Source organism: Schistocerca cancellata, chromosome 6, assembly GCF_023864275.1.
Source record: "Schistocerca cancellata isolate TAMUIC-IGC-003103 chromosome 6, iqSchCanc2.1, whole genome shotgun sequence".
NCBI classification, from domain to species: Eukaryota; Metazoa; Arthropoda; class Insecta; order Orthoptera; family Acrididae; genus Schistocerca; species Schistocerca cancellata.
This window is the reverse complement of record NC_064631.1, coordinates 500461619-500475352: the sequence shown is the minus strand read 5'-3', so window position 1 is coordinate 500475352 and position 13734 is coordinate 500461619. Positions and strand designations below refer to the sequence as shown.

General features: G+C 40.3%; 1 protein-coding gene across 1 annotated transcript in view; it reads right to left on the bottom strand.

Moving 5' to 3' along the window:
* LOC126191552 (protein bicaudal D) overlaps window positions 1-13734 on the bottom strand; it is a 130563-nt gene that overhangs the window by 32334 nt on the left and 84495 nt on the right. Inside the window, exon 12 of the mRNA XM_049932461.1 lies at window positions 6141-6307. Coding sequence (XP_049788418.1) covers window positions 6141-6307 — 167 coding nt within the window. The remainder of the gene's footprint in view (window positions 1-6140; window positions 6308-13734) is intronic.

Genomic DNA, 13734 nt, shown 5'->3' with positions numbered 1-13734 from the left:
TCAGTGACCGCCACCTCAACTCGCCCCTATTGCGCAATAATGTGAAACGAGCTGCCCTTCTTTCCACTTTTTTGATGTCTTCTGTCAATCCTACCTCGTAAGGATCCCACACTGCGCAGCACTATTCCAGCAGAGGACGGGCAAGTGCAATGTAGGCTGTCTCTTTAGTGGGTTTGTCGCATGTTGTAAGTGTTCTGCCAACAAAGCACAGTCTTTGTTTTGCCTTCCTCACAATATTATCTTTGTGGTCTTTCCAATTTAAGTTGCTCATTATTGTAATTCCTAGGTATTTAGTCGAATTGACAGCCCTTAGATTTGTGTGATTTATCGTATACCCAAAATTTATCGGATTTCGTTTAGTACCCATGGGGATGAACTCGCACTTTTCTTTGTTTAGTGCCAATTGCCACTTTTTGCACCATACAGAAATTCTCTCTAGATCATTTTGTAATTGGAATTGATCGTCTGGTGATTTTACTAAACGGTAAATTACAGTGTCATCTGCAAACAATCTAAGGGGGCTGCTCAGATCATGTAAATCAGGAACAGCAGAGAGTCTATGACACTACTTTGTGGAACGCCAGATATCACTTCTGTTCTACTCGATGATTTACCATCCATCACTACAAACTGTGACCTCTCTGAGAGGAAATCATGAATCCAGTCACACAACTGAGATGATACTCTATACACATGTAATTTGATTAATAGTCGCTTGTGAGGAACGGCATCAAAAGCCTTCTGGAAATCTAGGAATATAGAATTGATCCGAGATCTCTTGTCGACAGCACTCATTACTTCATGGGAATAAAGAGGCAGCTGTGTTGCACAAGAATGATATTTTCTGAATCCGTGTTGATTATATATCAGTAAGTCATTTTCTTCAAGGTGATTCAAAATGTTAGAGTGCAGTATATGCTCCAAAATTCTACTGCAAATTGAGGTCAGTGGGTTACTCCTATTTCCTTTCTCAAATATTGATGTGACCTGTGCTACTTTCCAGTCTTTAATAACAGACCTTTCGTCAAGTGAGAGGCTGTATATGATTGCTAAGAAAGGTACTATTGTGTCTGAAAACTCTGAAAGGAACCTGATTGGTATACCATCTGGATCGGAAGACTTCCTTTCTTAAGTGATTTGAGTTGTTTCACAACACCTGTACTTTACATATGACCAGAATCTCTTTGGGTTTTCTACCATATTTTGAGACAATGTTTCACTGTGGAAACTATTAAAAGCATCTTGCATTGACATCCACACTAAATTTTGAGCTTCCGTGAAACTTAGCCAGTCTTGGGGATTCTGCATTCTTCTGAATTTGACATGCTTTTTTCGTTGCTTCTGCAACAGTGTTCTGACGTGTTTTGTGTACCATGGTGGATCAGTCCTGTCTCTTATTAACTTATGCAGTATGAATCTATCTATTGCTGTATCTTTGAATTTGAGCCATATCTGGTCTGCACGTACATAATTAGCTTGGAAGGAATGATTACACTTTTTTAAGAAGGCATCTAGCGAATTTTTATCTGCTGTTTTAAATAGATATATTTTACATTTATTTTTAGTGGTTTTGGTTGATATGGTTTTGAGCCTCGTTACAATGACCTTGTGTTCACTAATCCCTGTATCCGTCATGACGTTCTCTATTAGATCAGGATTATTTGTGGCTAAGAGGTCAAGTGTGTTTTCGCAACCATTTACATTTCATGTGGACTTATGAACTACTTGTTCAAAGTAATTCTCAGAGAATGCATTTAGTACAATTTCAGAGGATGTTTTCTGACTACCACCGGCTTTGAACATGTATTTTAGCCAACAAATCAAGGGTAGACTGAAGTCTCCACCAATTATATCTGTATGAGTGGGGTACTTATTTGTAATAAGATTCAAGTTTTCTTTGAACTGTTCAGCTATTATAACATCTGAGTTGGGGGGTCGGTAGAAGGAGCCAATTATTATTTTGGTACAGCTGTTGAGTATAACCGCCACCCATAGTAATTCGCAGGAACTATCTATTTCAACTTCACTACGCGATAAACTACTACCAACAGACACAAACACAGCACCACCTACTTTATTTAATCTATCCTTTCTGAACACAGTTTGCGCCTCTGTAAAAATTTCGGCAGAATTTATCTCCAGCTTTAGCCAGCTTTCTGTTCCTGTAACGATTTCAGCTTCAGTGCTTTCTATCAGCACTTGAAACTCTGGTACTTTTCCAACACAGCTACGACAATTTATAACTACAATACTGACTGGTGCTTGGTTGATTCTCGTCGTTTCTTTGCCCTGTACCCTTTGAGACTGGAGCCCTTTTTGATCTTTCCCAAGACTGTCTAACCTAAAAAACTGCCCAGTCCACACCACACAGCCCCTGCTACCCATGTAGCCACCTCCTGTGTGTAGTGGACACCTGACCTATTTAGCGGAAATCTAAACCCCACCACCATATGGCGCAAGTCCATAATGCATGCAGGGAAAGCAGAAAAACATCATCCGCGAAGTCACAATGTGCATAGAAGTGTGTGTTGAGTGATCATGATAGATAGTCATTGAAGAGGATTGTGATGAAAAATAAGAGGACGGCAGTTGCAAAAATCCCTGCAGAACTGAATATCGCACTCACAAACCCTGTCAGCACCAAAATAGTACAAATGGAGCTTCATAAGATGAAAATTGCATAGTGGGCTGGAATTCCAAAGCCACATGTCAGCGATGCAAATGCCTAGACAAAGAAAACATAAAACCTGGACTATAGAGCAATGGAAGAGAGTCATTCAGTTGGATGAGTCTTGTTTCATACTGTTCCCAACTTCTGGCCAAGTTTACATCTGATGTATGCCATCACAGGCATATGATGCAGACTGCTTGCTGCCCAGAGTGAAACACTGCAGGAGTTTGGTGATTATTTGGGCAGTCATATGGTGGTAATCAACGAGCCTCATGAGTATTTTGCAAGATTGCATTACTGCCAAGAATTATAAGACCATTTTTGCTGACTGGATCCATACTACAGTACGACATTTGTTCCCCAATGGTGACGCTTTGTTCCAAGACATCAGAGCGCCTGTTCACACAGGTCGCATCATCCAGGACTGGTTTGGTGAGCACGCCGATGGACCGTCGCTTCTCCCCTGGCCACCACAGTCACTATTATTGAGGCTTTGTGGTCCATTTTGGAGAGGTGGGTGTGTGATCGCTGTCCACCTCCATCATTGTTACCTGAACTTGCCACTATTTTGCAGGAAGAACGGTATAAGACCCACTGAAAACCATACAGGACCAGTACCTGTACTTATTCATTCTGATGTGATTGGAAGCAGTTTTGACTTACTGATTGATCAGTTGATCGAGGAGAGCTATGGGACCAAATGGCGAGAACATCAGTCCCTCAATCAAAAAGTTACTTCGGTAAGTTACAGAGTTCACTAAAAGTGGGTGGATCCAGTCAGAGGGGTCCAACTATTAAGTGAGGAAGCAAACAACACACACAGCAGAAGGCACAGAAAGGTAGGCCAAATCTAAAAGTTGGGAAAACAGAGGGATCAAAGATCAGTTGTTGCCCAGGAGAGTGGTCATGGGTCCCACACCTAGAAAACACAGAGAGGGGTCCCAACCACAACAACTCTGCCCCAACTCCACGAGTACAGCAAAAGTTTATAACTGAAAATTTAGAAAACTTTCATGTGGGAAACTGACAGACAGTGCAACCAGCTGTGAATCATCTGCTAACATTAAAGACAAGGAATCTAGAAGAAGGGAACAATCCACCAATACATGGCACACAGCCAGTCTTGCCCCACAGACACATTTTGGGGGTGGCTCATCACACAAGAGAAGACAATGGGTGAGTCTAGCATGACCTATGCATAGACGGCGTAAGACAGCGGACTTCTTTCCTGAGGAGTTTATTACTGAGAGCACTAGCACAACAGATATCATTCCATTTTTGGGCAGGTTGGCTTTTTTCAAAAACAAGGCCCAAGAAACGGGATTGTAATAGATCATCTAGGTGCTGGTCACCTAAATAAAGTTCTGGATTGGGGTGTATGTGGGTCGATGGCAAAAATGCGTAACCCGCTTCTTGGAGGGAGAAAACTGGAAGCCATGAGAGAGGGCCAATGCAGAGGCCCATAGGATATGCTATCCTATAGCTTGGGGCTATCGTTCAGTGTGGGAGCTGCAACAGATGCAAAAATTGTCAACATACACTGCCGGGGTAACCAGAAGCCCAACAGAGTTTACAAGATGATTGATGGCAATGAGGAAGAGTGTGACACACAACACTGGGGGATATTGTTCTGATGGATCCAAAGGTGTTCTGAGTGAAGTGTCACCTCAAACCTGGAAGAGCCAATGGGATAAAAACTTGCAGATAAAAATCGGAAGAGGACCGCGGAAGTCCCAGCGATAGAGGGTAACTAAAATGTGACAGTGCCAAGCTGTGTCATATGCCTTATGAAGATCAAAGAAGACTGTGACAAGATGCTGGCGGTTAGAAAAGGCTGTCAGACTGTTGTTTCCAATCTGAGTAAATGGTCAGTTGTAGATCATCCTTCCTGGAAGTCACACTGATATGGTGACAAAAGGCCCAGAGATTTGAGTACCCAACATAATTGGAAGCTACCCATCCTCTCAAGCAGTTTACTGCTTGTACTCTTGTATCTTCTTCTCTTTCTTATAAACTGGGAAATCTGGCAAGTGTGGAGAGTGGCAGACATCACAGGTGACAGAACACAGGGGCTGCCCTCATGAAGTAGGTGGCCACAATCACCACACAGAGGGTCTGCTGTCCTGTGAGAAGACATATGCACAAGACACAAGCAACAAAAGCACCTCATGGGTGATGGGACGTACAGCTTTATTTAACATTGGTAATAACCTTCACCTTCTCTCGGAAGATACCCCTCGAAAGCCAGAAAAAAGGCACTGTTATCAGTGTGGTTGTCTTTATGATTATTCTGCAAATGTCGAACAAAATTAATGCCGCATTGCTCCAGATTTGCAGGATGGAGTCCCCATGAAAAATCACTTCCTGGACCACATTCAGAGACTGATGGGGGTAATAGACACCATAACATCACCAAGGTGATAACAAGCACAAAGGGCTGCAAATTAGGCAGCAGAAGAAGCTGTGTTCAACAGGGAGCCAAACCGCATCTTCCCGGGAATCAAATGGATTACTGTATGATAAAATTCATAACTTAACATACTGTAACACACTCAGAAACTCACAAAATAGGCTTACTGTCAGTACAACTTTAACATATATTGGTGTTCGATCTAATTTTACTACATTATATAGTGAGTGAATTAGCATATCTGAGGAGTGTGCTCTCATTTAGCAGGATCTATGTTGAGCCAGGGAGGATAGAGTTGCGCATGCACAAAAGTTCCTTAAAACGCGTGCAACTGGAGGTGTGCTCACAAATCTGTTGCCAAGTTTCATGGAGTCTAGAGGAGCAGTAGCACAGCGGATTTAAGTGCCTCATCTTTCAGATAGCAGCATCTATGTTACATTTAACAGTATTCAAAGAAAAATAACCAATAAATTCGCATCGTGTCAAAAGTTAGGGTGTTCACGCTTGTGTTCTTACACAGCAGCCACCATTGCACGCGCGCGCATGCACACACACACACACACACACACACACACACACACACACACACACACACACACACACACAGTGCAGTTACATAGCACCATTTGACTACATTGCCATGGCGCTTTAGCTTGACTCTAGCATTGTAGAAAAGCTTAGCAGTGTTTTCAGTTTTGTTTGTGTGTTCGCCAACTGAACTGGTAACTTATAATTTCCTTTATTCACATTCTGTCCAGAGCTTTCCATCATAATTGACAGCAAAATAAAACTAAGTTAGAAAAGATAACCTAGAAATGTCTAAACCTTTAGGAATAAAGATTCTGATAAAACAGAGGAAACAAAAGAAAGGCGAGGAAGGCGAAAAAGATGAGGAAGAAAAAAAAGATGAAGAAGGAGAAAAGGGTGGGGATGGTTAAAAATGACTCACTGTAGTTAATTACAAAATACAGAAAATAATATCAACAAACAAAACCTTAAAGCAACCACACAACAATACTGCACTAAATACAAGGCATACCAATTCAACTTAAAACAAACCTCTAGTTCCTCAAGGCGTTGCGTGAGTGCAAGTTTCTGCTGCACAGCTAACCGTAAAAGCTGATTTAGAGTTTTCTTTTCTTCCTCTGCAGCCGCTAACTGAGAATGTAAGTCATCCACTTGGGTTACATACTCTTCGCAGCGAGCAGCAAACATTGCACGTAAACCTAGAAAACAGAGGTATATAAATTTCAGTTTTTGAAAGTAGTAAAACAGCGTGAAATGATGAACGCAGATTGAGTTTCTTTTTGTGACAAATATTTTGGTGATAATACAGCACAATAGTTATATGTTATGAGACACACAGTGTGATGTTACTGAAGGTAATAGTGACCGTCCCAGAAGGAAAGACAAATGAGCAGCATCTATGAAAAACAAGGTTGTGTGACATTTCAGAAAGTATTTGAATTTCTACTATTTCTACGACTGTTCTATTAAAATAACATATAGCTGTAAGTAAATTTAACTAGTAATATTTGCTCTCATATTTCCCAAACTATTCTGTAATACTGTAGTCACTGATGATTTTGATTTATTCCCTACATAACACAGCCAATTATATGAAGTACGATACTAAGCCAATGCACAAGATGATCACTATATTCAGTGAACTGCTGATACTATAGCAAATGATGATAGTACGATAATTTTCTTAGAGTTGGTACTTCATCTACATACATTTCAATTGCAGATAATCTACACTCCATTGATAAATTTAGATGTTATACTTCAGTGTTCGCACCTTAAAAATTTTGCTACATTATTTGGATTTATTCAATTTCAGAAAATTTGTGTTTCATAAACAGAATTCCTTAGGTTTTTTTTAGGTAAAACTAAATAATTCTTCAAACCCAAACCACCATTAAAAACTGAACACTGATTCTCAATTTTATTCACTTTGGGATTCAGATTCTGTTGACAGCACAAAAGTTTAAAACATAGCGCTGATCCAGTCCAGGGCACAGATCCTTGTCACAGTAAAAATCTAACAACATTGAATGATTTATCAAAACCTGAGAAATGATGATATCTATGTCTATTGAGGCTGAAATTGAGTCAGACTGTGAAGTTATCTGGGCATAAGTAATCAGTCTACGTGAACTCATATTCATCATCAGATGTTTCTACTGGCCAACTGATTCTGCTCTCATAGAGGTACAACCATTCAAAGAATGTCTCTGCTCAGCAGTGCTGAAGTACCCCGATCATGCAACATATGTTTGACATGATTAAACCTACGGAGTCTCGACTGGGATGCACATGTATTTGTTGACTGTGGTACAGACAGACTTATCTTGAAAAGCAGTTCTGAATGCTTTCTCCAAAAACTGGCTTGAGCCTTTACTTCGGCAACCTACACACAATGGTAACATTTTACACCTCATAATTACAAACAGGCCTGATCTTATTAACAGTTCAGTACAGAGATGGGGATTAGTGACCGAAATGTCATCATAGTAACAACGGTTACTAAACTTAAGAAATCCATCACTTAGTTCCAGTATGATAGTTATTGAGTAGTTATGAGTGAAGTTTAAACTTATTGTTAATTGTATTCTAGATAAGTATGCACTGAGTAAATGGATTAAGGACAGAAAAGACCCAAGATGGTTTAATAACGCTATTCAGAAAATGCTGAGAAAATAGAGACTGTTGGTCTCTTGGTTCAAAAAGAGTACAGAAATGTCAACACGCAGAGGCTAGTAGAAATTTGTGCATTTATAAGAAGATCAGTGCATGAAATGTACAACTACTTCCACTATCATTAAGGTAGCAAAAAATCTTGTTGAGTATCCTAGACAATTCTGGTCCTACATAAAACCACTACATGGTCAAAGGTGTTTTGACCATGAGTTGCAACTTCTTCACAGTAGACTTTCTTCAAATAACGCAAGCTACAAAGGATGGGCAACTCGCCTGGCAAAGGAAGTCTGTCAGCAAATTATCGGGGCCTGCTACAGAGATCACTAGCAGAGCAGAGCTGTGTTTCATATCACGCATCATATGGGAACACGTAGTGCAGATCTTAGTATCACAGCACAACATGTTATAAGTCAGAGTGTGCTAGAGAGTGCATTCCTGCAAGCATTCTGCCGAGGCCCCATTGGTTTAAAAGTTCCAGTTGCCATCACCACAACCATTTCAATTTAACACAGCTGACCTGTTCAAAGAAGGTTCTGTAGCTCTTCAACTATGCACAACGTCAGCACAGTAGTGCCTACACTGTACACAAGGCTGTATTGTGCACCAATTTTGATGTCACCTCAGAGCAGGACTGTCACAGACTAGGAATATTGTATAATGATCTCTTGAAGTTGAATGTTTGTGTGTCATTTAACAGATGTGTGTTTTAGAAATATAACTGCAGTCATTTCAGTAGCTGTGATTACAGGTATCTGTGCCTTATGTTTATTTGGGAGTAGCACCCCTGTTTACATCATCAGCGGCACCTTGTGGTGTTGTCAACATACATGTTGACAATGAAGGGTAACTACAAAAGTTACATTTTTGCTATGAAAACATACAGGCAAGTGCACTATCTTAAGTATTGGCAATGAGGCCGTAAGGACTACACAACAGACTTAAAGCAGTTCGGTCAGTTTCTGAAAAGCATCAATGACTCAAGATGATTAGGATGTCATAGTATCAAGACAATTTATCACAGCTCAACATTTCAACATGTTATGTTTAATTTCCAAAATTTTATGCTTAACCTTTTAGAAAAGTGCACTGTTTAACCTATTTTTTCTAGGGAGAAAAGTAAAATAGAAATAATCTGTGCTTAGTATATTTCAGACGGAACAAGAAATTGACATTATGATGCAAACACTGCCACTGCTGTAGACTATTAGCACCAGGTAGGAAAGAATGCTCGTCAAGCTAGGTGAAGAAAAGCATGGACAGAAATCAGAGCCCCTCTGGCGACCCACCTGTTTTGCCAGAAGAAGGAAAAATGGACAAATTACATTCCCTGAATGGAACAACATTTTACAAAGCAGAGGACAACATGCAAGGCCATTCAAAATACCTTTTCCTATCTAGCACTAGAAATGAAATTTATAATGTACAAGGTGTACAACTTTGCTTCTGCAGTTTTTTAGCCAACATTTGAGGCTTTAATGAAACAAATTGGTTACACATGTATCATTCAAAGTATTTTCCATCGCTTGCTACTATTTTCCCCAACTTTTGGGCAGTGTAAGAAACCCCACGTCGAAAAAATTGTTAGTCTTTTGAAGCGATCCAATTTGTGACTTCTTTATGAGATCGTAAGTGTTGGTCAGCCAGGCCATGCGCCATTGATCTAAAAAGGTTATAGTCAGAGCGAGCAATATCTGGAGAATACGGTGGGTGGGGTAGGACTTGCCATTTTAATACTTCGAAGTACGTTTTGACCTCTTTTGCAATGTGGGGTCAAGCGTAGTCATGCTACAAAATCACTTTATCGTGCCTCTTGCTGTATTGCGGCTGTTTGTCTTTTAATGCTCTGCTCAAGCGCATTAATTGCATTCGATAACAAGCACTTGTGATTGCTTCACTTGGTTTTTAACACCTCATAGAACATGGCGTCGAGCTGGTCCCACCAAATGCAGAGCAAGATCCTGGAGCCGTGAATATTCAGTTTGGCTGTCGATGTGGAAGCATGGCCAGGATATCCCCATGATTTTTTGCATTTAGGGCTATCATAATGAACCCATTTTTCTTCCCTGGTCACAATGCATTGCAGAAATCACTTCCATTTTTGCCTCTGAAGCCACTGTTCACAAACACACACACGCCGTTCAACGTCTCTTGGTTTCAGCTCACATGGGAGCTAAGTTCCTTCTTTCTGAATCATGCCCATAGCCTTGAGACGTTTTGAAATGGCTTGCTATATCACTCTCACTAATTGTGCCAATTCTTATCGAGTTTGACGTGAGTCTTCACTCAGCAGTGTCTCCAATTCTGCATCTTCGAAAACATTCTCTCTTCCACCATTATGCCGGTCTATACGTTAAAATCACCGTTCTTGAAGCATTGACAACACTCATGACACATTCTTTCACTAATAGTGTCCTTACCACATGTACCTGAGAGCAATTAATGAGACTCAGTTGCTGTTTTCTTCATATTGAAACAAAACAGTAACACCTCCCACAAATGATGAGAATTAGTTTTGTAAACTGACATTTTCAATCAAGAACAACTTTATGGTGCGGACACAAATTGACTAATGTTTGAATGAGGTTATGTTAACCGAGGTCCAAGCTAACTGCCTGATATCTGCGATCTGTTTCTTTTGACCGCTACTTACTGTTGTTGCTACCTATAGGCAAACAGCAGAAGCAAAGTTGTACACCTTGTAATTCAACAGTTGTTTCTGGACAAGGACCCAAGCATAGTAGGCTGCACAGAGAGTAAGGAAAAATATTTCAAAAATAAAATACTCGTAGCGGCAGCATGCCATAGAGTTTACAAAGCGTACAAGAAACCCAGTCAGAATCTTAAGGAAAGGGTTGCTATGTTCCAGGGTCCAACCAGAGACTAAATTAAACGTGAAAATTCTGTATGTAAGCTTTTATATGGGCATGTGGCAGTAAGAGAGATGCTAACAGTACATGCTCCAGATGCTAGTTTGAGAAATGAGTTAATCAGGTTAAATAACCCAATGTTAGAAGAGCGTTTAAGCACTGTTCAAGGTTTTTGGGCAGATAAAACAAATACCGAGTGGTTATAATTAAACTTTCCCCTTTTTAACTCATTACAGCATGGAAACTAATTACCGTACTAGTACCAAACTTGGTAGCATTACTGTCCAGACTATGGGGTGCACAATTTTCATGCACCACAGTGCCACTGTACAGTTCCAACTATGGTCACCAGGTGCCATGATCAGTCATCTTGATTCATAGTCTCACACACCTGACCAGTTGCAGCGCACTTGTTGACATGTCAACATGAGCATGAACAAAAGGAGCAGGGCATTATTGGTGAAGCTCTACAACCAAAATAACAGTAATGCTGCAGCTGCACTTCGAAAATATTGCCAGCTGAAAGGATTATAGAAGGGTCCTCTTTCACTGCCCACTGTGTGGAGCATGATGAGGTAGTTCAAATCAACTGGATAACAGGGAGTTGCTCCAGGAAGAGGCCAAAGATCGGTTGCACCACATGAGGTCAATAATATCGCTGTTGCTATGTGTGTAATTCCTAATGGTCAGGCAGTGCACGTGCTGTGTCACGGCAGTTGAACAACCCTTGGTCCAGTGTACGGATGGTGCTTCAAATCATTCTCAAATGGTATCATTACAAAACTCATATCATACAGTAGCTTGCACCATAGAACGCACAACGACATGTTGACTTCGCTTTTTACTTTCTCACAAGGATTGAAGTTGATGAGGGCTGGCCCTGGACCGTCCTATGGACAGACAAAGCTCAATTTTCTCTGATGGGTGAGGTGAACACACAGAATTGCAGAGTGTGGAGATCTTCAACTCCAGTCACTGTGCATGAAGTTCCTCTGTACAGTGTACATGTCACTGTATGGTGTGGCTTCACGGTTACATTCATCATTGGCCCATTCTTTTTTTAACAGGTTGGCACTCAAGGACCAAAGACATGCAGTGTGACTGGCCAGTGTTACTGCAATGTGCTTCGCCAGCATGTACACCTGCCCTACAGGAGAAAGATGCATTGAACTCAACAGTTTTTATGCGAGACAGGGCCCCACCGCATATCACTCACAAAGTTCACCTGCTTCTCCAAAAGAAATTTGGAAATGTTTGATCACCTGATCTCACTCCCTGTGATTTCTGGTTGTGGGGCTACCTGAAGGACATGATTTTCCAGGGGAACATTCACACGTATGCTGAACTGAAGTGCAGCGTATCAAGAGAGGTATGCCTGCACACCTACAAACATGCTTTGGTCTGCTGTGAAGAATGCAATCCTGCACTTTCAGACTCTTCTAGACACTGATGGGTGCCATATTGAGTCCCTTTTGTAGCAATAATGGTGCTGGTATGTAATGGTATGATGTACAATAGCAGCACATTAAAAGTGTTTCAATTAAATTGATTCTGCATTGTTTCTCTTCCTCAAGTCTTTGACATTAATGCTACCAAGTTTGGTCCTCGTACAGTAATTAGTTTCCGTATTATAACAAGGACTCAAAATAACGGGAAAAATGAAATTTTCAAAATGGAATTTCAAGGCCCCAGAATATTTAAGGTGAGACAATTAGGCAGACATACAAAAACATCCCTATAAATGAAGCAATACAAAATTAATTAGAAATAAATATCATAATAGGCAAAACAAAGTATGGGTACAAAAAATAGGAACATTAAATATAATACTGTTAAGTAAGATGCTGAAAGTGCTGATGAAAGACTCAGTAACAGGATATACAAAATAGGTTTGAGTGGCACTAAAGCAGTACTCGTAGATGCTGGAATAAATGGTGTACAATTCCAAGTAGATACGGGTTCTTCCAAACCTATAAATTAGTTGTGCAACTCATAAATTTACTGTAGCACCTCAGCTGAGCAAATTCAAGGGTATGCTGACAAGTTATAGTGATCAACTGATTAAAATGAAATGACACTGTACAATAAATGCTCAGAGTAAAAATACAAGCAACACTATTCATGACTTCGTCTCCAAAGGCTGCCAACCATCACGTAACTCAAGCTCTTTGAGAAACTCGGGTTTACATACTAGAAATCAGCAAATCAAATAAAGGTAATAGATGAGAAAGAGGAGTGTGTAACACACTGTAGAAAGAATGAATACAGTTCTGTGAAAACCCAGGAAGCACAGAAGATTAGCAGATGCGTATCACCTTCAAGCCTACATCAGTACCCAAGTTTTTCATGGCTAGACCCATTCCTTACACAATGTGTGAGAAGGTCAAACAAGAATTAGATAGGTTAGAAGGAAATGGAACTGGACCCTTTATGAAGACATGATGGAAAAACCAAATGGGAAACTATGGCTGTGTGATAAATTAAAATGCATATTCTGTAACTGATATGAACCCAATCCTGAGAGCTCAAGATATAATGGAAAAATTAGGTACAGGCATGTACTATTCAAAGATGGGTTTGATTGACACATACCTCTAATTGCCACTCGACAAAGAAAGCTAGTCAGTGACGGTCATTAACACACCATTTGGCCACAAGTGGTGACACACCATTTGGCCTCTAAAAATGTAAGAGATTATTCCTCAGTATAAATTCTGCCCCAGCATAATATCAAAGATACCTATAGCATTTAATCATGAGGATTCCATAACCAACAAATTTAATAGAAGATACAGGAGTCTCAGGGAGTTCTTACTGAAGAACATTTAGAAAACTTGGAGATGGTGATTGAAACACTAATAAACAAGGGACTTGGTGTTAATAAGGGAAAATGACCCTTCCTTCAGGAAAGGGTGAAGTATCTGTCACATACTATCAGGAGAAGGTATTTGTACTACCACCAAACATGTGCATGCCATTGCAAAGCTTCCAGTAGCCACAAATGTGAAAGAGATGCAATCAAACTTCTCAAATTGATATTAACAAAAATTCATTCTAGCAAGAGCCACAACAGCTGAGCTGCT